General features: G+C 49.0%; 1 protein-coding gene across 1 annotated transcript; it reads right to left on the bottom strand.

Moving 5' to 3' along the window:
• Positions 1 to 8,381: 8,381 nt before the first annotated feature.
• On the bottom strand, positions 8,382 to 10,288 carry LOC125940181 (uncharacterized). The gene is made up of 2 exons (XM_049655974.1): positions 10,084 to 10,288; positions 8,382 to 8,746 (listed from the first exon to the last, which is right to left on the bottom strand). The coding sequence occupies exons 1-2, from the start codon at positions 10,178 to 10,180 to the stop codon at positions 8,421 to 8,423; spliced, it is 423 nt and encodes a 140-aa protein (XP_049511931.1). The 5' UTR covers positions 10,181 to 10,288; the 3' UTR covers positions 8,382 to 8,420.
• Positions 10,289 to 23,587: the final 13,299 nt, after the last annotated feature.

Here is a 23,587-nt window from a genome sequence, read left to right as displayed (position 1 = left end):
GTCTGTTACCATTGGGCAGCCTTGAAGGAAGTAGACATTTCTTAGCGTTCGGAGACTTCGTCGGCGCATCGTCTCTGGGAGGCTCTCCAGTACCAAAGACTAGAGTCGTGTTTTGTACAGTTGAACCTTGGGAGAAGTTGTGTAAAGCACCCTGCACAGTCCATCGAAAAGGGGTTTTCACTGCAGCAACTTGGGACGATAATCAAGATGGCTGACCGGTTACAAAGTCCCAGGAGAAGTCAGAGCCAATCAAGATGCTGATTTCGTCCGCCCGGAAAGTCGCCACCTCGCAGCGTGCATCAGCGGGAACAAGACCATGGCGTGTCATCATGTTGGTGATCACGCCATGCGCTGGTTGATTGGTTACTGCAGAGATTTCCGGCATTTCGAGGGCATCTATAGTGGCCTCGTTGGTATTGTGCTGGCTTCCGAGTGTGACGGACACTCATATACATGTAAGGATCACAGATGGATGCGTTTTAGGGGCGAAGCTCCTTATAGCGGCACCCGTTCCGTCCCCGTCGTCGTAGTAGTAGTGTGTAACCAGTAGTGTGTAACCAGTCTGAGAAAAATGAGAAAAAAAATTCCGAAGTTGTGTCCGTAGCACGGAATCGAACCAGGGACCCCTCGCTTCCGAGCGCGCGGCGTTAGCCCACTACGCCACGAAGCGGACATGGACACACGCACCACGATGGCAATAAATACCCAACATTAACGAAAGGCCGCGTTTCTAGCGCGTTTCTAACGCGTTTGTGCTAGCGCGTCACGGCCCGTGTAAGAAGCTGGTGTAAGACGCTGTGGCCTCTCCGCCTTACCTTCAACGCGTTTCGAACGCGCTGCCCAAAGCGGTGGCAAGTCAAGTTCAAGTCTAGGAGCGTTTATGAATACGGGGGGTATACTCTCTCAGCAGTCATGTGATGGCGTCGGCAAACGCAGTGCACGTTCCGGCATGTGTAAATGGCTGCGTAAGACGCTGTGGCCGCTCCCCCTTACTAGAGAGTACTGCACGTTTCTAACGCGTTTGTGCTAGCGTCCCCTTAAGCGGGAGATCCGATGATTCCCTCCGGAGCTTCGCCCACTCATCATCATTCACCCTGCGGATATGCTGTGATTTTTTTTCAGAAGGTGAATAGGGCGAGCCACTCAACGCCTTGAACAGGACAATTAAGTGCTCGTGAGCCACTCAACGCCTTGAACAGGGCAATTAAGTGCTCGAGAAAGGCCGCGCCGAACGACAGTGCGCTGACTGCCCGTGTCTAGCTGGAAACGTAGAAAAAAAATTATTTTTCTGGTGTGACAGCTCTTCTGCCCACCTGTAGGAATACGGGCTTGAGCCTTGTACCACTATCAGACACGGAGGTTGCTCGAGGTGGTGTGTCGATGGACTCCGATCCGCTTGCGCGTTGCGTGAACGGCGCGGACGCTTTGCCCAGGTGTTTGGATTGGTCTTGATTTGGATTACAGACGTTGCAAAGCGACGTCAAGTGTTGTCCAGCACATTAGGTGCATCGTAAATTTCAGGCACTTCGGCATTCACTGCGCTTGGCGCAGCGAGGGCAACGTCTACGCGCTTGAAGCTTCCTGTGTTTTTCTTCTGAAGTGAGTAACGTGGAGCATTCCTGGACTGTAGGTTCGACACCTTGCCCATGAGGCAGGGACGTGTGTACGGCGATCTTACTTCAATTTATAGAGTCGCTGCAGAGGACGAGCTCAGCTCCCGAGGTCGCAGTTCACGTTAATATTACAGCTGGCTTGCAGATGAGCTGGCTTTTCGAGACCGCCTTCCCCCCTCACCTCGACTTGAATTCGTAGCTTATCAGATGTTTTACTTGCTGGGACTTCTCTTTTTCTGTAAGCGCGGCCGTGCCATCGTGGTTTGAAGAAGAAGCCTCATTCAGCCGCTGACGGTACAGGTTACGAAGGTCAGGTGGTAAGGCCTTCATGATGACGCGTCACAGAACAGCAACATACTCACCTGGCCCTCCACTGAGCTTGTGCGGAAAGTGATTTTATATAGAGACTTCGAGGCTTGTCGAGATCTGTTTAACTGCGAATGGGTGCCATTGCGAGTAGGTGGTCCAGATGGTCATCGACCAGCATGTGGCGGCGGCCTAACCGGTAAGACAGCACTTGATGGCGACATCGTAGTTTCCTCGGCGAGGCGGATACACTGCATTGCTGTCCTAGCTGACCCGGGCAGGTGCGTCAGAAGATATTTAAATTTGTCAATCTTCGATAGCGACTCAATGATGTGAATGCTTGCCTTGTACTGGTCCCAAAAGCCTTGCCAGTCACGTCGCTCCCCAGAAAAGCTCGGCATGTGCAGCCTTGGCAGGGCAACGCGGAAGCACGACACCACGGACAACACCCTGGGTGCGGCGGAAGGGGCAGCTGGGTACGGTGGCGAGGCAAGTTGCGCGGTAGGATTAGGAACGATGGGTGGACGCGGCTCCGCACCGAGGCGCACGCTTGTCTTAGTGAAACTGACCTTTTGTTCATATTCTAAAGCTGCGGTCAGGTTTGCAAACCTCCAGGTCTGCATCCGTTTTGTTCTTTTTTGTTTTTGTTTTCTTCTTTTTAATCTTCTCTTGTTTTCTATTCTTTTCTGCCCTTACCCCATCGCCCCGTGCAGAGTAGCCAACCGGACACTTAACCTGGTTAACCTCTCTGCCTTTCACCTCTTATTTTCCTTCCCTCCTTCCTGCATCCGTGAGTGTGTCCTGTATTGCGCGGTCGAACTCGATGAGCTCTGCCTACTTCGCTAAGACGAACTCGAGGGGCTGGTGCAGCTCCCACACAGGGCTGGCTTCATCTGACAGCAGGTCGTCGATCGTAAAATTGGGCTTGGTGATTGCACTCTGTACGAAGCCGCGCTTGGTGCGGACTTGTTCCATTGCCGGAACTTGAGGGACAGACGACAGGGTGATGTAGCAAAAATGTAGCAAAACAAAGATGGGGATTAGACCCGGGCCCGGACATCTGACTCATTCGTCATCTGGAAGCAACTGAGCGAGCAGCGTCCTTGGCCACTGCTCGTGTTCAGCGCACCTTCTTATTTATTTGCAACAGTATGCGCAGAGTACCAGGCGTCAACGGCGACATCAACGTAGGGATATTACGAGGACGAAGTCGGTGAATAATGCACTTTGAGGGAATAATGAAGATGAAAGATGCCTGCGCAGGGCAGTACAACACGTGCTAAAACATATTTAGCCATTTTATGCCACGCTTGACGAAATACTTTCACAAGCCATCCCTGCCCTGTTAAAGTGGATGTTCGGCGAAACTGTTGAAAACTGCTCAGGGCGGTATGGAATGCTTTATGGCTTTATAGCAATGGTAGTAATGCTATTTTAGAGTAATGGTAGTAATGGGAGTAACGGTAAGTTGGACAGCCCGCAACTGCCCATAGCGGCGCTGCAACAACATTGAAATTAGTGGATGGGCTCGTTATTAACACGAAAGTATTAATAACACGAAAGGTCTACCATGAACTTCCTGTAAAGAATGTGACGTCCGCGCGAACTCGTAAAATATGCTCCATCAGGGATGGCATCGCCACATAGGAGCGGTGAAGAAAAGTACTCCAGCATGACACTAACGAGCGTCGACATTGAGTGCTTCGGTAGACTCAGCGCAGCAGAGGTTCCAACGCGATGTAATATGGTGTAAGCTTTCGGCTGAGGTGACGACGCAGTTTCTGCACGTGGTGAATTTATCTTTCACGTCCGATTAGCCTGCGATGCCGCGTCCTTTACAGATTACAGCTTCAACATGCATCAGCTCTGCTCCCCCACCACCTGCTACTTTGCTTGCGATGGCACCAACTAAGAAAACGGTGGCACTAAGTGGCGCAGAAAGGCAACGACGTTGACGGGCGAATCTCGTTTTGGTCCGGGGAGAGACATGCGAGCCAGATGCAGAAAGCCTTCGCGCGTTCGCGGAGCACGCTGCGAACTCTGCCACTCGCATTGCTGAAGATGAGCGCGTCGCTACTCAACTGGCTGCCCAAGACACAACGGAGCGGGATCAAAATGCTTGTAAGTTCGTTGACGCGACTCGGCAGCAGGACGCCGTGCGCCAGACAAACTGGCAACACGGTAGCCGACACACCAATCGTGCGCCTTTAGCTCCAGCGGACACTGAGTGCACGAAGCAACCATGCAACAGCTTCTCTGAAGGCCCCTTTCCCTTTCGTGTGCCACCTATTCTTATGAAAGATGAATCAACCACATATTTTTATATACGAAAAGCTAGGGACGTCGCCCCCCACGTCGCCAACTGCCGTCGCTGCGGCATCTTGCGCAACAGTAAAGCTTACAGGGAAACGTATGCGGGGAGCGCTAGGTGCTTCGCATTGCATGTAAGCACAGGAGCGCCTTGTCATCAGTTATGTGGTTTGGATGCTTGTTTTGAGCTTGTTCTTTATTTAAACGTATGCTGTTCTGCATGTTGTATGCGTGATTCCAAAGAATGCATGCACTGTTCGCTTCAATTTGCTGAGTGCTTGTAGCCTCTGCCTTACGTGAGTAAGAGCCATTGCATTTGGGGGAATGAGCTACCGATGATGATAGTTTTCTGTGGATGTTAAGCCACGAAGAAATCCCGGGATTCCACCCGTAGACAGCTTCGCTGCAACACCCACATACCCACGGTTCAATGACAGGAACGTAGACGCTGAGGCTGTCAGAGCTGTTCATTCGAGCTGAGCATGATAGCACACGGAGAGCGAGTACCGGAGAACGCGAAGGGCAGCGCCTGTGTTCGAAAAGAGACAGCGGCGAAACGCTACTGAGACGGAAGCGCAGCGGCCGACGCTTACCGACGCGTCGCAATACATGCAACGTAGTAGTAGTGATTTTATTGAAGACGAAAATGACGCTTATTTCTGCTGCATAATAGGGAGCACGGCGCAGCGTCAGGGGAAGGGGAACAAGGAGATAAAGATGTTGAAAGGAAGGGAAGGAGAGGCAGCAAGAGTCTCACCCGATCATGGAGGGGTTGGTGATGGAGGCCGTGCCCTGCTGGGGGCAAGCGCTTAGTGAGGGGCGGTGATGCCATAGGGTTGGTAATATCGATGAAGGAATAATCGATTAATCGATTAAAAGCATCCCGCAAAATGATTAATCTTCATCGATGTCCACCTTTCATTTAATCGACTTAATCGATAAGGCCCGTTCGATTAATCGTTTTCGAGAGTTCGACAGGAGTGGCACGAGAATTTTGAAATCGTACTGGAATGGCGGCCCACGAGCAGTGTCTGTGCGGCTGGGGTAGAGCGACTGTCGAATGTCTTTGCGAGTCCAGAGTCATGCCAAGCTGAGCGCTTCCCCTCTCTCCTCACCCCCCCCCCCACACACACACACACGCCACCACGCCACACGGAGCCGGAGGCTTGGAATGCCCTCGAAATTCAAGGCACACTATAGCAACCCAGACGTTGATCGTAGTGCCACTCCCAATCCACTAAAAGTGTTTCACAGCATGCACGCTGGATTAGACCATGTATTTCATTGACATAGCGATGGAGTTCTATATTCTCGCGTGCTGGTTGTGTGCCATTCAAAGTAGGCGTCGGTTTCACCCAAATATGCCAGCGAATTGACATTCCTTCGCTCTGTAGAAAATGTTATGTGGTTTAAAATCCTAAACCACTGACTTCCTTTTCCTCTGTGTACAATGCAATTCCTTGCATGTTTCAGGTGAACTTCACCTTTCACTCTTGCCATTTTTCTTAATTTTTCTATAACTGTACTCTACTGGAATTCACTAGTGCAATGCACCTTAATAAAGCGAAGCTTTATATGGCTATGGTCGGAAACAACTTAAGTCTGCAGTGAAGCCCCGCCAGCCACTGTTCCCCCGCGAGCCTGCAAATAGTTCGTACTTCAAAGTTTCCGTGTTACCTATATAAGGCGGTAACCACAAGATTAAATTTATAAACGCGTAATTTTATACGTTTTCACTTAACTATTATAGTAGAAAGTGCAAGTACAACAGTTAGTCTTATCACGTGTGCCGCCTTTTTGAAAACGTCGCATGACGATGATTTTGTTTGCTTCTGTGATTGGCTGGCGGAGTAACACAACCCCACGCGGTCCGTCTGCCTTTTGTTGCCAACTGCTGTTTTTAAAGTTGTATCCTAATATAGGCGAAATTGTATATGGCTAGGCGAAGTCGCCTGTGTACACAAAACTATAATCATCAGCATTCGTTCGAGCGCCGTTCTCTTCCGCAGCTGGCTCGTTGGCGCCCCTCGGGTTGCGCTCGTGCTCGGCATGCACTCGTGCCACTGCTCTCGCGTTCGTCGTCGTCGTCTGCTTTCATAGCTGGCTGCGTAGCCGCTAATCATCCGAGCGTATAATTTCGCTTCCCTTCCGTCGTCGTAATGCGGAGGCCGCGTTTTCGGCGCTATGAGCAATTGCTTAAGGGGGTATGAGCCATTCATTGTCTTACGTGACGGACAGATTTAATTTTGTAGCGTGAGCTACACTGGCCGAGGTTGAGCAGTTTCACGTGGCTCCTTGAGGGCCGCGCTGCGCATGCGCGTGGAGCAGGGACGTCACACGGCGCACAGCTGGCGCGCCGGGCGTTTGCGCTGGGCGTTTGCCAGTGTGGTATAGCCATGGAGAAGGAGAGCGAAACTGCCGCTCAGCGTTGCAGGAGAGCGGAGAAGCTTAACTCATCGAATCCCGAAGTAGTTCCTGGCAATTAGCGGTTGAGCGTAGGAAGAACGAACAGAAGAAGGCTAAACGTGCTGCGGAGACACAGGAGCACAGGGAGGAACGTCTAGCAAAGCGGCGTCGCAAGGAGGCTGAGCGACGTGCCCGATCATCTCAGCAGCAGCAAGAAGACGCCGTCGATGAGGTCAAGGCTCGCCGATTGACTGACTATAGGCACCGGGCGGCCGTTGTAAGGCGCCACCGGCGCGCCGGCGATATGCTGGCGAACAGCGCCGCGAACGCCACCTGTCAGAGCACTGGCATGTGAAGCAGACGACGGGACGAAGGCGCTCGGTGCTTCCAGTGATTTGGCGCTGGGGGTTTTAAGGGCTGACGCACCGGAAAACGCCTTTTCGTGTGTCTGCTTTTGAGAAAGGCCGTCACTTCTACGAGGCAGAGCACATTCGTGGCATCAAGTAGTATATAGACGATTTGCAGCAGCCGGTTTGTGCAACTGAAATCAGATGGCGCCACCGGAGCGCCGCGCGTGTTGGACATCTCTGGCCTTGGGCGCGCAACCGAAACTACCATTGCTCAGTCGCGAAAGCGTTACCAGCGGCGTTTAACAAGCGCAGTTTGTCAAACGTCGAACAATATTCTGCTCCACGTGGAGATTAAGAGGGAAAACGTGTGCTGTGGTCGGATGCAAAAAACTGTGATGGCGACATTAAGCTGTGGAATACGTCGGTGTGTGAAATACACGCGCCACAGCTGCATCAAGACTGCACGTGCCCGAGGCCGTTTTCCATGCGCCGATTTCCTCAAGGAGAGAAAAACAAGCTCACCCGACAATGCTGGATAGCGAACCTACAGAGAAAGAACTTCCATTAAGGCACATCGGCAAGAGTAAGTGGCAGATCACAGTACCAAATAAGCGAACGCGCTCGGCTTGCGGAATAGTGTATAAACTTCCCATCTTGCGCTTGCTGTACATTAAGGTCACCGTGCGGTGTTTCCGTGGCAGAACAAAAGCATTAGCGATATCGTATTGGAACAGTCACCTACTATCAGTGATGTTTATCCTTATGCGAAATTACACGCCACGTGCGTATATGCGCCGGGATCGGTGCCAATTAAGGCGTACTAGTTGTCGCGGTGAGAACTCCTGCAAAAAAGATTGGAAAAGTGCTATCTGAATCGCGTTTTTAAATCGTTAAGCTTGACGAATTCCTGTCTGCGCGTCTGATTTTACATATGTTGGTTTCGCTGCTGTATCGGATGCACGGTATGATCAGAACGTAGACCTGGCTTTGTTTGTGGCCAGCAACAGGTGCGCGAAAGCTAGCTGTGTTGACGCTGTAGCACAAAATTATTGTTTTAAACAACCCTAGAAGCGTTGGTTGCGTGTTTATCGTATCGTTTATCGTAAATGTCAAGAGAAACCATGAAAATAAAAGTAAATAATTTCAAACTCACCAATTTGACATTATTTGATTAGCTGCGTATTAAAGTAGTGGTAACTACAAATCAGCTGTTTCCTTCTGCCTTGTGTCTTTCAGGGTTCCCCCAAAGCGCATGCTGAATATATATATTATTTACTTTAATTTTCATAGCCTCTTTTGACATCGCGAAATTGTGGCATTATTTGACACTATGAAATTCTGACATTATTTGTGATTATGGAAAAGATATTGGCAGCACTTTGTTATTGCCTTTTTTTGTCACATTTGTGGCAGTTTGCAATAAGAACTGCATGCGTTACCCATGTGCGTGCTTTTTATTTATGTGGACTCCTTTATTCTTACGTTCAAATAAAAGCAAACCATTGTAAATATTACATGAATCACCCTTTTCTTTCAGGTATGTTCTATTCACTTTGTTGATGGGCGTCCAACCAAGGACTATCCCTACCCAACACTGCAGCTTGGAACACAGCTTTATGCTGCAGATGCCATCCTTGGATTGACACAAAGCTTTCCCATCATTGCCACTGTCAGAAAGGTTGATGCCCTCTGCAAACCCCCTGTAGTCCTGTGCAGGCTTCCCATCTTGGTCGATTGCCTTCACCATGTAGTCGTAGACAACTGAATTAGGGGAGAAACATTTGTATGTACTGCGGGAATGAAAAAAAATGGCAATGAAAGAAAGCTGATTTTTTTATTTACTCCTCAAGACATCTGCAGATGTTTGAAAGAACTAAAATAACACGATAGATACACTCTGATATTAAACTGATCATTTGGATTTATAAATTATAGTTCTGGAGTTTCAATAATTCATACATATTTGATTACTAAGCTGGTGTTGCTCTCCTATGAAGAGTTTGAAAAGTTGAAACGTCATTTATAAAACGCTTGAGTTACAGCTAGCCAAAGTTATGCCCCTGTCACATGGCCACTTTCGATCGCGATCGAGCCTCGATCTGGCTCGTACTTTCGATCGCAATCGAAAATGATCGCTACTACACATTCCAAGGATCAGGATCGTGTTGTTTGGGCTCTAACGTTTTAAGTGTAACTAAGTCCGAAGCAAATAATAAACGTGCCTAATAGGTAGTAAAGGTACGTACAAATCAATTTTCAGAAAAATTACTTTTTCATTCAGTACTTTAGGTAAACGGCGTGCCACGTCCGCTGATTCTGATCGTATGCAAATCTCAGAACTACGTGCAAGGCGTCGACGCAGCACACAGATTTTCAAAATTATACGTGCATGAAAAATAAAACGGCCTTTTTAGAGGGTTATTTCTTCGGATCTCTTTCTTTCTCGTTGTACCTCGCTTTCTGTCACACTGAGCTAGAAGCTGCTTACGTTGGTCTCCGATCGAAATCGGACACTTCGATTACGATTTGCGGATCACGACCGACTGGATTCTGATCGAGGCTCAAATGCGATCGAACATGCCCGTGTGACAGGGGTTTTACTATGAAACAACACACGTTCGGGGGCATTCAGTTAGTACATCCAACAATCACAATCTGCCGCTCTGAAGTCAAAGTCAACTACGCGAAACTATTGCGTGCCCGCCGCACTGGTGAATTCTGCAGAGATCAGTGCACCAGTATCGAGGCAAACGCTTACCTCAACGCATGTGGGAAGCTAAAATACCAGCGAGCGAGACGTCAACACACAAGCGGACACGGATTTTTCACTCGGCGCTCAAGCATACACATTCCAGGCTGTCAAGCAAAGCGCGAGAGGCTGGGCAACCACTTCAAACTGCTCAGATTGTAGCTTAAGTACACCACACTAACCACAAAAAGAAAAAGAACTAGCGAACTGACGTGAACGCCGCACAAGCCTTCATGAGCTCGAATCGCTCAGCGCGAACGAGCGAACGAGCGATGCACGATGATCGAGCGCCAGAGCGCTCCGGCGCGAGCACATACAACGTTAAAATGGCAAACAATGGTTCACTTACATGATCGTTGAATCATGGGCCAGAGCTTTGTGTCGTCGATCCAGCCGCTGTCCATCGGTGGACCCGAAACAACGCCGCTTGCCGCACCGTCGCCCATGACTACAGCAGTACGGCTCCTTCGCTGGCCTTCAACACAAGGCCAGTCATGCCGGCGCAATCACGTGATCAAACATGGCCGCGCCCGTGCGCCGCTGCTGAAAACCGTCTATATAAAGCAGGAAACGAGCGCAAATTGTGATGCAAATGCACCACGCGAACGGAGCTCACCGCGGCAAGCTAAGACGTGGAACACCAGCAGTTATATTCCAGATGTTATTTTGCTGTGCGCGTTAACATTCTCGCGTATTTATTCATGTAAATAGGCGAAGAACACAACAATTATGGACAGAGAGAAAAAAAAGAAGACATACGTCTTCCTTATTCTGTTTCTTTAGCTGCTTCGCCGATCGCACGTGTGTCAGTCGTTCTCTGTCCGTTGTAGTTCTTTTATCTTTGCAATGCTTCCCCATTCTTAATTACTTATAAACTAGCCCAATCTTCAGTCACGGCCCATTTTATATAGCTTAGCGCGACGGGAGCCGTCGGTGGCGGCGAGTGTGAACACGCCACTGAGTTTGCGTTCGCCGTCGATGCACAGCACAGTCATTTGCCGGACTCAACCAGAGTTGGGAATTGCTAGGAAGGAAAATTTACATTACAAGGAAGACTGATACACTGATAAGACGGCGAAATGACAACAAGTCTGAGTGTTCGCCTTCGGTGCCCACACTCCGGAGCCGTTACACTGCGGAGGCGAAGACAGGCAAGTGGGACACGAAGCGCTTTCGTGTGAACGGCTCTTTTATTAACGTTAGAACAACTAGACCATAGCAAATCAGCGTCGGAAATGTACAGTGCCCAGCGGTTGAAGCGCTGGCAGCGCGCGGCTGCCGCCGTTTTTTTTTTTTTTTTTTTTCTTTTCTTTTCTCGCCACAGGCGAGTGCCGTGGGACGAAGGGCAGTCATAATGCGTTACGAAGGTTCTCGCTTTCCCTCTACACCACAATGCACCAGTTCGGTGTCCCCAGCGCTTACAGTCAGTGCGAAAAGCGCTGGCGACCATATGATTCGAGTATCGCGTTTCAATTGCTGAGCACTGTACGCGCGGTTGCCTACAGACCGCACATACACTGACTTTCCGCCTAAAAAACGCGATGCCGCGATGAACAACAATTGAATTGAATGGCCTAAACAGCTTCAGTCATGTTTCAGTAACTGTTGGTGCACCCAAAAACGCAACATGTTTGATCAGACTTGGTTTCACGGCAGCGCCTGCTGCGCGCGGCCCGGCCGCCACATGCCATTACATTCGCGGCGCAGACGCATGAAGGCGCCACCGGTCCAAATTCATCCCGCGCCCGGTGCCTATACGGTGAAACTTAGCGAAAGCGCCAGTGCGACTCGGACCTTCGAGACGGACTTCGTAAACAATCCGTTTGGATATGGTTGCGACGGGTGTGAAAGACTGTGGCACATGACAGACTTGACGCCGGTAAGTAGTGCCCTGCGTGAAACGATCACTTAAGCGGCGCCGCCTGAGTTGGGTGAAACCACGGCGCGGGTTTTTATATCGTCCAAGAACTTTCTCGTTAAGCAGAAGATTCCACTCTTTAGCGTTACCAATGGGTATCGTTACCCGCCCATGCCACCAGGTCTACCGGTTGTGAACGACGTGGCCGACTTAGCTCATGCTACGTATATCCTGGCATAGCCGAGCTAAGCCACTGCTAACTTTTGAAGCAATTTGATTTCGAAGAATCGCAAGCGGCAGTGGCGGGCGAATGTTGCTAACCACGCCGCCGAGCAAACTCGAGACACCGAACGCAAGCAACAACGGCGAACTGCGGGCATACCGTCAGTGACGTTCTCCCCGTCGCAGCCGAACGTGTGTCTAACCTCATAATTGAGAAATATCTCAATGAACCCTAGGAATTAACCCAGTGATAAATACCCGGGCCACACGTTTCAGCTTCGCTGGTTATCCGTCTTCACGGAGTGGTAGAGCCGAAGAATTTTTTTCATTCTGGACTAAGTGCCATTTTATAACATATAATGTTTATCTTGCCAAAAGCCAATAGTGGCAACTATAGTTAGTCTTCAACAAGGTAAAGATTACCTTTATCAAACGTTCATACACTTGTGTTTCAAACTTGGTTCCACCTCTCAAATATTAAGATAGGGCCCTATAGAAGTAGATAACTGCGTCTCAGCCTTCTTGAATGTGCCCGGTAAAAATTTTGATTAATCGATTAATCGATGAAAAACCCCGCATCGAAACCGATTAATTAATTAAACGCTAAAACGATGAATGTAAGCGAATAAAAAAATTATTCGACCATCCCTATGATGCCGTTCAATTCCACAAACTCTAAAAGGCTATGCAGAGGTCGGAGGTGGGGAGGCATCGGGAACAGGATGTCGCTGGCTGTCTCAGCAGGTAGGCCCTGTTGCCTGTAGGCAGTGATGACTCTTGAGCGGTCCTGTGCCACGCCGCACAATATATAAAACACCTCCCCCGCTCCGTCAACGGTATCATCTGGAAATGTGCGACATAATCGAGATTCAATCTCGTCCTCCTGCTTTGCCACTTCAAGCGACACTTCTTGGCTATCTTCTTCAGCCTGTCGCTCACATGTGACAGTTCAATGACGTAATCAGATACTTCAAAATTATTGACGCAAGACAGAAACCATCTTTAAATAACGCGTGCAGGTTCGTGCACCCTCCAAGAAGACAACGGCGTATTGGTGAGAACAACAGAGACAAAGACGTAATAGCACGTGCATTCGCCGCACGCACTCGCATCATAAGTGACCGTTGCCGGTGAACAATATAAGAGGAAGTGAAAGGCCTCTCGAGGAAAAGAAGGCTTCTTGATCTCCTGCCGGGATCGCTGCAGTTATCTTATTTTTTTTATTGCCGGGCACAAGTTAGCCCTCACTAAATAGTTATCTCAGAATTCCGTGAACTATATTCGTTACAATTCTGGTGGAGGTGCTGGGTATGATTTCTAGCCCCATTCGAGTTAAAAGCAGCCTGGAGCCATGCCAACTCGGACTTAACGGGCTCACGCCTGTCCACCAGCGCACGAGCCGTCGCCAAGAGTTTCCTCTCTTGCCGGAGCCAAGTAGTGTAGAATCAGCAGCCAATATCGAAATTACATCCCAGACCGCCTCAACCCGCATCGTCTTTGATCGGCAGCTGACGCCCGAGCCTTTCTATGGCGACACTTTTGAAAACGCCGAGGACTGGTTAGAAGGCTTTGAGCGCGCGGCTGACTACAATGGATGGGACGAAGACCGGAAGCGCAGCAACGTTTACTTCGCGTTGCAAGTCTCTGCACGAACGTGGTTATAAAACCATGAAGCTGCCCTCTGGTTGTGGGATGACTTCCGACGGGAGCTGCTGGCCACGTGTTAGAGCACAGACCACAGGGAAAGAGCTGAAGCCGCTTTGCAAGCAAAAAGCCAACGAAACAACGAAAGCGTGGCAATGTATGTCGAAGATATGTCCCGCTTATTTCGCCGGACTGATCCGAGCATGAGCGAGGACAAGAAGCCTTCTTTTCTTTTCCTCGAGCGGCGTTCCACTTCATCTTCTCATATTGTTCAGCAAGAACGGTTACATATGATGCGAGTGTGTGCGGCGAATGCACGTGCCATTGCGTCTTCGTCTTAGTTCTCACCAATACGCTGTTGTCCTCTTGGAAGGCACACGAACCTGCGCGCGTTACTTAAAAATCGGTTTTGTCTTGCGTCATTATTAAGTTACAATATCATCCTTCAATTAAGAACATCGCAAATGATCTGCAAGTATAAAGCGTGTCTGTTTTTCACCATAAACCAAGTATGTAACGGTGGACTTGAGTGGGACAATTTTTCCGAGGCACCACTCACTGTGCACGTACCCCTATTATGCGCACAAACACAGTCACCAATAGAGAATGCTCCTTGTCTCCACCCTCAGCGGCTATTCGCACAAATCACTTGCTACTCCGACTCGGCCTGTACTTGGCTTCTAGGGGCGCGATCTTGTACGCGTTCCAAAGGGAACGGAGGCGGTCCGTTTTATCGAGCCGCACACGATTGGTCAATTTGAACCGTGACGATCAAATTGACTAATCGTGTGCGGCTCGATGGAACGGACCGCCTCCGTTCCATTTTGGAACGCGTACAAGATCGCGAGGTAGGTTTGGCTTCACCGAAGTCAGTGGTGTGCACAGCTGCCCCTTGAAGTACAGTTCTGCTGGCGCCTTCGGCATGAATATGTGCACTGTTAATTGTCCTATACACGAATAGAAAGTTGTCCACGCTGCACCTTGGCCAACAGCCAATCACGAAGACACACGGGTGCTGGAAGAGGGAGCAGAAGAAGAGAAGAAGGAAGGCAGCGTTCGAAAAGAAGGAAGGCCGGTGTTCGCAGTGGACGAAGCGAGGTTGTCGGGCTTCGGGTAGCAACACTACATTTGCTAGTAGGTACAGCGTTTGACCGCTGGCGCCACGCTGCGCCGTTTGCGCGTACCGTGTTTCTAGGTGGTTACGTTCACCGAGGGCGCTCGAACGCAATGATATGGTTTGCACGAATACAAACCTTGGGAGCGTGGCTGTATGGCTGAGTGGTTATGGCGCTCGCTTTGGGATCTTGCGTATGCGCGTTCGAAACCCCCTCTGGCTACTTTTTTTTCTTTTTTTTAATATCACGCTTTTTCCTTTTTTTTTCTCTCACTGTTTGCCAGCGCGGTCGCTTGAACCCCCGCGCCACGGCGGCAGCCGTGGTGCCGGGCGCCGACGCGAAGCGGCGGTCGTTGGGGTGTTGCGGAGCGCAGCATAGCAACACCCCAAATAAAAAAATACTGCTCCAGTCAGGTAGACTGCTCCCTCCCTGATAGTGAGATTATATTTGGATCATCAAAACAGTGATGCGTTTATAATACCACCGATCCCGACAGCAGGCTAAGTCACCACCAGCCCAGCGTTTTCTCCGTCAACGCCTCCTCCGTTCCAACGGCGGCGGCTCGAAACATGGTACGCGCGAGCGGCGCAGCGTGGCGCCAGCGGTCAAACGCTGTACCTACTAGCAAATGGAAAAACGCCTCCGGGTCCGAGCCTCAAGACTTCAAGAGCACCGGGCGGAGAAGCTAAGTTGTCGGGCTGCGGGTCCGAGTTTTATGACTTCAGCGACGATCCGGCCTCGGTCCTACCTCCAGCCCTTGGTGTTTGTGGGTCCTGGTGACATGGTGCCGAAGGCAAACTCTTCCTGCTCCCCTCCTGCGACTCCTTGGCTGAGCTACGGACGATCCTCAAGAAGCAAGTAGCGTCTTATCCTCGCGCGACCGATGCCCTGCAGCTTACTCGCCATCGCAGCGCCACCCCGTACAGCTGCACCGACGCATCCCAAGTAACTGTGACCGGTCATGAAGTTTACTGTTATATATAATTCTTTACTGTGTGAGAACATTTAGAAGTGCATGAACGTTTCTATTGGTCTTAGTATCTTGCTTAGCTGGTTTGTGTGTGTGACAGTTTGTGGTAATTATATGTTGATGTCTTGTTAACAATCGGCTTCGTTGTTTCTTTTCCCCACTGTGAAGTAGTCTCAGTGGTGGCCAGAATAATTCGAACCATGCAAGTGTAAATACACTCCCGGGTAAACAACCCCTCGTTGATTTAGGAAAACCAAATCATGACAACCATGCTGCAAGCAAGCGAAAGGGCCAAAAGTTTTTCAATTTTCTAACAGCTCTCTTCTCATGTATTACTAATGTTGGCATTCTTCCCATTCTGTGGTACACTTGAAGTTGTGAGGCACGACGTATAAAGGGCCACACGCTCTTAAAGCGTAATATCTCCTTGTGTAATAATGTGTTGTGTGAACATTAGCGTAGCTTGCACTGGAGGCGCAAGGCTAAAGAGACGGCGGAGCTGATGGTCGTCTAGGTAGTCCTGGCTTTTGGGCTAGGCTAAGCCCTACCATGTCATCCCCAGTATTTTCAAGAATTTATTGATGTTTGATCGATTATCGATTAGCTATTGATGGGCTATCGATTTGCTATCGCAAATTATTGACCACGTATGTGGGCTAGACCGGTGCCACAAGGACTCGCAGTATTCAGATATGTCGGACATTGAATGTTTGGTTATCATATCACTTCATTGGCTTGCCACACACAAAATCTAAACGACTGAATCACGGAACATACATCTGAAAAAGAAAGTGTTGCTTTGTATCCTGTAGCTCAGCTGCACAAGAATAATGAATTCTCGCCAGAAAGAAACAAAATTGTTCGCACCACAAATGAACATGCAGAACGAGGTTTCAGTTTAAACAAGTGGCTGAAAATGTTTTCAGCTTTATTCGTTATCATTAGAAAAACTCTGGTTATTTTGGCGCGGAACCAATCCCCTATTTATTCAATAAATGTAAGCCTACAAAGCCACAAGCATCTGCCATAGATGTGATATTACGGTTTCCGATTTTTGCGAAACGCTTTTCATCATGCTGGTTTAGTACTGCGAGAAAGAAGCGAGGATGCCTCACCCATAATTTCTCCCATAATTTAACTTCATACATGGTTTTTTCCTGAGTAGCTTTTTCGTCTGAAGAGTATTCCTGCCGCAAGCGTTATCCTGTGATAAAGTTCCCGATTAAAACGTTGTTGTTTTTTTCTCGTTCCCGAATCAACGTCTTATAACCAAGTTACTTATATGTAACTGTGTGTCTCCTATGTTTGAAAGCACGATCATGTAATTTCTTGAATTTATTAGTTCCTTCTCGTTCGTTATAGATGTTTGTGCTTTGCCTGTGCTTTTAAACTATTATATCTGTAAACTAAAGCATTCTACACACCTTTTTCTCGTTTCAGTTCACACCGTGGGTGAAAAAGTGAGTGTACCAAAATTATCTAATATTTGCGAATATGTATTACCGATAACACAAGCCATACATCACTTCCGGTGTTCCATTAACTTTAATTACATCCTGAGTCACTGCTCTCAACTCCCAAAGACGAGGTCTCTCACGGCTCAGCCTTTTTTACTGCACAGTTTCACGCTACGTCACAACGTGCATAACTGTTGTATTTCAGACAGTCACGTTGCAAAAGCTAAGTCAGGAGTGTTACGGAACACCGGGAACAACAATGCCCTACGCGGCTTAACAACGCCAAACCATTGTCCGCAATGCGATCAACGAGTTGCCATTGTATTTGTGCAAAGGAAACAATTGCAAAGTCTACTTCTGCCGGAAACGGCTTTCACGACTCGACATTCCCCCAGGCCACAATAACTGTTGCATTATGGTGGGTAAAACTCTGTTTCCGGCACTTCGAATCCACAATTTATACACTGCACTGCCATCTTCGCCCCTGGTTAATGCCACTCCGCTATAATTTATCGAAACGTTATTATTGCTCAATACTGGTTGAGTATTATCTTTGCGAACCTTCCCACACCTTTCGGACAGTGGTGCTGGCTCGATTCTGCTGCCTTGCGAAACGTATTATTATAAATATATGAACGAGAAGAAAGGGAACATATATATATATATATATGAACGTACACACAAAGTTCCATATATAAACCGTGTATGCTGACCACCTGTGTCCAGCTTTGTTCTGGGTAACCAAAAATAACTTTCTACAATAAGCCCACATGGTGAGTTGAAAGGGCAAGGAAAGAAATCGGAACAAATTTCGCTCCACCTTTCATTGAATGGAAGGTACTAGCGGATCACACATGACACCCATCTCTAAAGCATATCGACCTGTTAAGGGAATCGGGAATAATAATTACGAATTGTTTGACTTCGTTTTTTTTATAGTGATATCAAATATATGGACACTTCAAGCGGATTTCTGCCGTCGTCGTCACCGGCAGGGTCTGTATAAACTCCAGGGGCGATGAAATCATCGCGGCACGCTGTATGTGCGAGTGAAAGCGCGCGAGAGACGCGTGCTTTCACGGGGAGTGAACGCACGGCGCAGAGCAAAGGTGACCGTCGCGCGACAGGCCGTTGGGGAAAGATAGGGAGGGGGGCGACGTTGTGTTGCGGGCAGCAACGACGCAAGGGGAACTGGCCACTCAGTCTCGCACGTGAAATGAGGAAAGTGGTAAGGCAGCGCGGGACAGAGGGGGGGCTTTCTACTCTGCCCGCAACTGCGTACTTTGCCCGACTGCAGCGGTCGCCCGCACCGTATCTGGAAAGCGATATGCAGACGGCCATAGCTTTGGATGCGCTGTGGATTCGCCGCTCAGTTTCCGTTGAAGCGATAGACCGCATGAGCATTCGCTCGCTGCTGCTGCTGCTGCGTTTGCTCAAGCCAGCGTTTTGACAGCCGTTGTCTGCGGTCATCGGGTAGGATCTACTCATGCTTGCTTGTGTGCGCTGACACCAAGCTTGTTAATTCAGTTAATAAGCGAATGTGTCAAAGTTTATGCAGCTGATAAAACTACTATCGTTACTCCGCTCTACTTATTTGCTATCGCAATTGATGCATCGCCTTTTGTGCGAAACTGCGACTTTTTTGACGACATACATTAATACCATCGGCTAACGGTCACGCAACGAAATACGAAGATAATAACAATTTAAGAACGTGCAAAGGAACTTCCTGTGGTCTGACTATGAAACAGCAACGCGACACTACTGTCGGCCGCTGGCAGAAGAACCCAACAACGATACTCGGGCGCATTTTACAGAACAACAGCTTTTTTTCCTTCTTCCATGCAGATCAACAATGTCCCGAGCCCCGCGACGGGGCGATGCGGCCTGACTGGGCTTCGCACATGCTGGGTTGTGCCGCTGTGCCGCCTGTCAAGCTGCTAGCCACTTCCACAGCCGGCAGCCGCAGCCTCGTTTTCCTTGATGTGCTCTGCCAGCTAGGGCAATCGGCGAATCTCCGCAGCTCGGCCGCGTAAATGGCTTGAGTGTCCACTCTTGTCGTTTACTATGTCACTCATTGGACAATTGGAATGACCACCGAAGCGATAAGAGCGAAAGCGCCACCCATTGGCGGAACAAGGGAAGCAAATAAATAAAAATATGGCATGCTAAAACAGAAAATAGCCAAAAACACTTTATTTGTACATGTAATTGCATCCCTTTAGTTTATGTGTGTCTAGGTTGAAAAGATAGAGCCACAAATGCAAAATTTGCCGAATTTTTCTTTGGCTACCAGTGTCATGGCGACGCTTTATTGCCAATACCAAACCTATCCCCGCTGTCCTACGCCTGACTCGATCTCCCACACGAAAGGAAGCAAGCGGGAAGGCAGCGCGGGATGCAGGGAGGAGCGGCTTCTACTCTGCCACCAAGTGCTTACTTGTACAGTGGGGTCCACTGTGAAAGGGAACGCCGGGGCACGTGGCGTCTGCTCGGCGCCAGCGCCGGTCGGCGGCCGCAACGAGTATCGCGCAGGCGCAGTGACCGCTGTGAGAGATGCTCTTTCGTCGTCCGCTACAGTCAGCTGCCGCGATTCAGATCGTCGCGAGGCAAACTACTCGCGTATTTCGTGTTTTAACGCAGCCACTTTCCTAGCAGCTGAAAGTAAAGTGACTGGATTGATTTATAATCAGATAAATGCCCTTAACATCAGCAGCAATGACCGTGCCATCTTTTGTTCGCCTTCTCGTTTCATGAAGATTTTTTCCCGCCTCAAAAATGTTTCCTATGCACAATGATGCCCATTATTTAACGAAAACTTGTGTGATAGCTCTTTATAAATAATTATGCTCGTTAAAGGCGCTTGTGGATTCGTTGTGCAGCGAACGAACTGCAGCGGCTCGACTATGCAGTAGCACAAATGAGATGGGCACTACACACGGAGAAGTATTCTCTAATATACCTGTGCCACAAAGAGACATACGTAAAAAATGATCATATTTGTCTTGTAAGCTGAAACGGCAAAAATACCGGCTTGTTAATATTTTGCCTCGTCTGATTTTCATTCAGCTTTGGAATGGCTGGCTATCAGTGCGTGGCCATGCACTCACCGGACATTAAAAAGGCGTTATTGGCTTGCTTGTCTACTATCCGAAGCCCGGCAGCAGATGGTAGCAGATGACAAAAGGGCACCACCCACAGAGCTCACTGCGCCTGCGCGAAACTTGTTGCAGCCACCGGCGAGTCGTGCCGCTGAGCTGACGCCACGCGCTCCCGTGTTCCCTTTAACAGTGGACCCCTCTGTACATTTCGCGGCGGTGGACTGTCGCGTTCCCCGTATCTTGAAAGCGATCTCAACACGGCTTTTACCTTTGTACGCGCTTTGCTTTCGCCGCTCGGTTTCCTTTGAAGCTATAGACCTAACGAACCTTCGATCGCTGCTGCTGCTGCGCTTGCAAACTCCAGCGTTTTGACATTGGTTGTCTGTGGTCATCAAGTATGATATGCTCATGTTTGCTTGCGCTCACCGACAATATGCTTGTTAATTTACTTAGTAAGCGAATGTGTCCAAGCAGCCCATAAAACTACTGTCATTAGTCTGTATAGCTCTCTACTAATTTGCTATCGAAATCGATGCTTCGCCTTTTGGGCGAAACTGCGTCTTTTTATGCTTTATGAATTCTCTCCTCAAAAAGCGTTTACTTGCTCAATTCCATGCAGCTGAGGATGGGCGAAGGCGAGCATTCTGGTTCTTTTCGTTGCGATAGCAATTATATGGATACTCCAGGCGCATTTCTGCCATCGCATTCGCCGTGATGTTCGGCATAAATCCAAAGGGCGATAACATACCGTTAGCGGCGGATCACGGTAGCGGCGATCGTCAAAATCTCATCAGTGGCGAAACGCGTCGGCTTTTATAGAAGAGTCATCGAATGTTGCAGAGTAATCTCTGGTGCCGCGTGTCTTTCAGAAAGTACTAGACTATTCGCGTCGCCCATATATTCAGATTACATAAGTGTCTGTGAGAACAGACACTTATGTGTCTGTATTCGTAGGCGCGGCGTCGATGGTGCTGTTCGGTCTTTTCTGGCGTTGAGACAATGTCATCCTTCAGCTCGGCTAATTCGAATCCATCGACTGAAAGCGTATGGAAAAGGAAGAAGTGCCGGTACTGCTGCGTAAAAAACTGCCACAGCCACGAAGGCCAGCCTGGCGTGAAATTGTGCCGATTTCCTGGTCGCCCGTGGGAGCAAGAACGACGAAAAAGACGGATTGTTACTGTTTGAAGAGTTAAGTAATTGTGCAAACAGCGTTTTCCTAGTGTCAATGTAACTATATGCTTTAAGGTCTAGCCAGGTCTAGCTGCTTGAGGTTCTGCAACTGTATTTGTGCGTTTAGCGCGGTTGGAAGTGTGTGGAGCACGTTTTGCGCAGCAAGCTTGCGTAGCGCGAAATCTAACGCCCGAATTTGTGCCTCAAAGGCTCTTGTAGGCTGCATGCGAATCTTTGTTCATTTGCTTGCATGCTGCAGTCCGGTAATTAACTGTTAAATTGCGTTTTTCTGTGATACTTTCATCGAAGAAAGTAAACTCGGTTTGCGTTGATTTTGGGGGTAGTGATGATGCGTGTAACATCTAAACTTCAAATGCCTTCACCAAGTGGCGCCCGCCGTGAGACTGCTCCCTCTCGTCAGCGCTTTGTGGCGTGTTTGCCTCGTTTACCGTCTCGTGAAGAAGTCATTCGGTTACTGCATGTTACTGCATAGGGCACTGTGTCGTCAGTATGAACTGCGTAGTGTTCGCAATCATGCTCCTTTTATTTTCTTCGGCGAGAATGACGGCTCGTGGATGCCGAAGCAGACGAGCACGATCTGCTCCAAACACTTCGTGAACGGCGGAGTAGCCAATAAAGGAAAAATCAACACCTAGAAACGCGTCATTTATAGATTTGCGAAAATGCGTTTCCGCACACGTCGGCCACGAATTGAACGAAATACTGTAAATAGCAGAGCTGCAGTTTGACATTTCTGTGACCACGCACCGGCAACGTAGCAAAAACGACGTGTAATCACCGAATGTCGATTTGGGACGGTTCTCATTCAAAAAACGTCGCGGTAGCATAATCTTGGTTTGAGCTAGTTGCAATGCGCCGCAAGCTCCCGTCCTGGGGTGCTATGCAGGATGTGCCGAGTTTCTCGTTCGCACGAGTTTTGCCCGAGTTTGCTCGATGATAGTCACTGAACGGAGATAGCAAGGAAAGCGCAAGAACAACGGGCTAAAAAAATGTCGAGATAAAGCCGCGTATGACAACATGAGCGCACCCTGCGCGGCGTTTCAAGCACAGAAGGCTGCGCAACGAAACGCGCCAGCGCCGCGTATTGTTATCAACGTATTATCGAAATTTAGCAATACCGTCACTGTCCCGCTGTCTATCTGCACACTTGCCGTGAGCCGCTTGCCACGCCTTTCTCGGGCGCGTCAAGGGCGTGCCTCCTCTTTCGAGCATTATCTTTCTATCCTCCGTCGAATGCGAACAGGGCACATGCTGTGCATTCTTGCATCTACACTTTCCTTCAATCGAATACTTTAAAATACAACAAATAAAACAACGAACAATTTATTTCTTAAAGTATCGGTTTTTCGTTTTGAATGCTATAAATTTCTGATGGCAAACGGAGATCGAACGAATTATTAGATTTTGCACTTTTTTGCCGTGAGTGGCGACAGTGAGGCGACAGCTTACAAGCGGATACACTCTAGAGGGTCGCGCACACGAGGGAGTTCATACGGTGACAAGTCGCCAGGGGCGTTGCAGTGCTATTGTCGATAAAATCGATGCGATAATGACGCATTAAGTCAGTCATGACAATGATCTGACCATTCCCCGTCTATTAAGGGAAGGGCAGCGCATCGCCGCGGCATGGCTGTTCACCGCAGGCGATTCACTGAAGCTATTAAGGCCGCCGCTTTACCAACGAAAAACGAGACTCTAGCCATAGAGAGGGGAGCAACTGCTGTCGCTGCAAAATGGCTGTACGGTACCATGTTTATTTCTGTGCGCGAAGCCTCCGTGATGCATTGTGAAGAGCGAGCTGCCCAGCGTCACAATTAATTGCTTTTCATTGCTTGCCCAGTGAAGGTGCCTCTGTGCGCATATACGCAGTATTTTGAGTGTGTTGTGCACACCAAAGTGCTTGCCGATTGTTTGTGCTGGAGCTAACAGCGATCGCAGATGGATATTGTAACGACACCGCAACAATCGCATTTTGGCATGTGAGGGCTCTAGTGTGCAGTTATGAAATTAGACTTTGAACGCAGGAAAGTGTTGCAACTGTTTAGTGTGCAGTGCTTGTGATGAAGAAATGTCATCGTAATGGGTCTAGAAAAGCGGGCGATACCCGATGCCCGATGCGGACCGTGTTACCGACACGACCGCTCCGATACATGACGATACAGATGACAGATCAGTCATCTCAAATGACAGTTGCGATACGTTGTCGTTGGAAAACACTACGCACTCCTCAGCATCGTCGTCTGCCACGGCGCATCGACACCTTGCAAGTAGCTACAGTGACGTGCCGATAATTAT

This window comes from Dermacentor silvarum, chromosome 9 (assembly GCF_013339745.2).
Source record: "Dermacentor silvarum isolate Dsil-2018 chromosome 9, BIME_Dsil_1.4, whole genome shotgun sequence".
Classification (NCBI taxonomy): Eukaryota; Metazoa; Arthropoda; class Arachnida; order Ixodida; family Ixodidae; genus Dermacentor; species Dermacentor silvarum.
The sequence above is the reverse complement of the archived record's forward strand: the minus strand, read 5'-3'. Positions and strand labels throughout refer to the sequence as shown.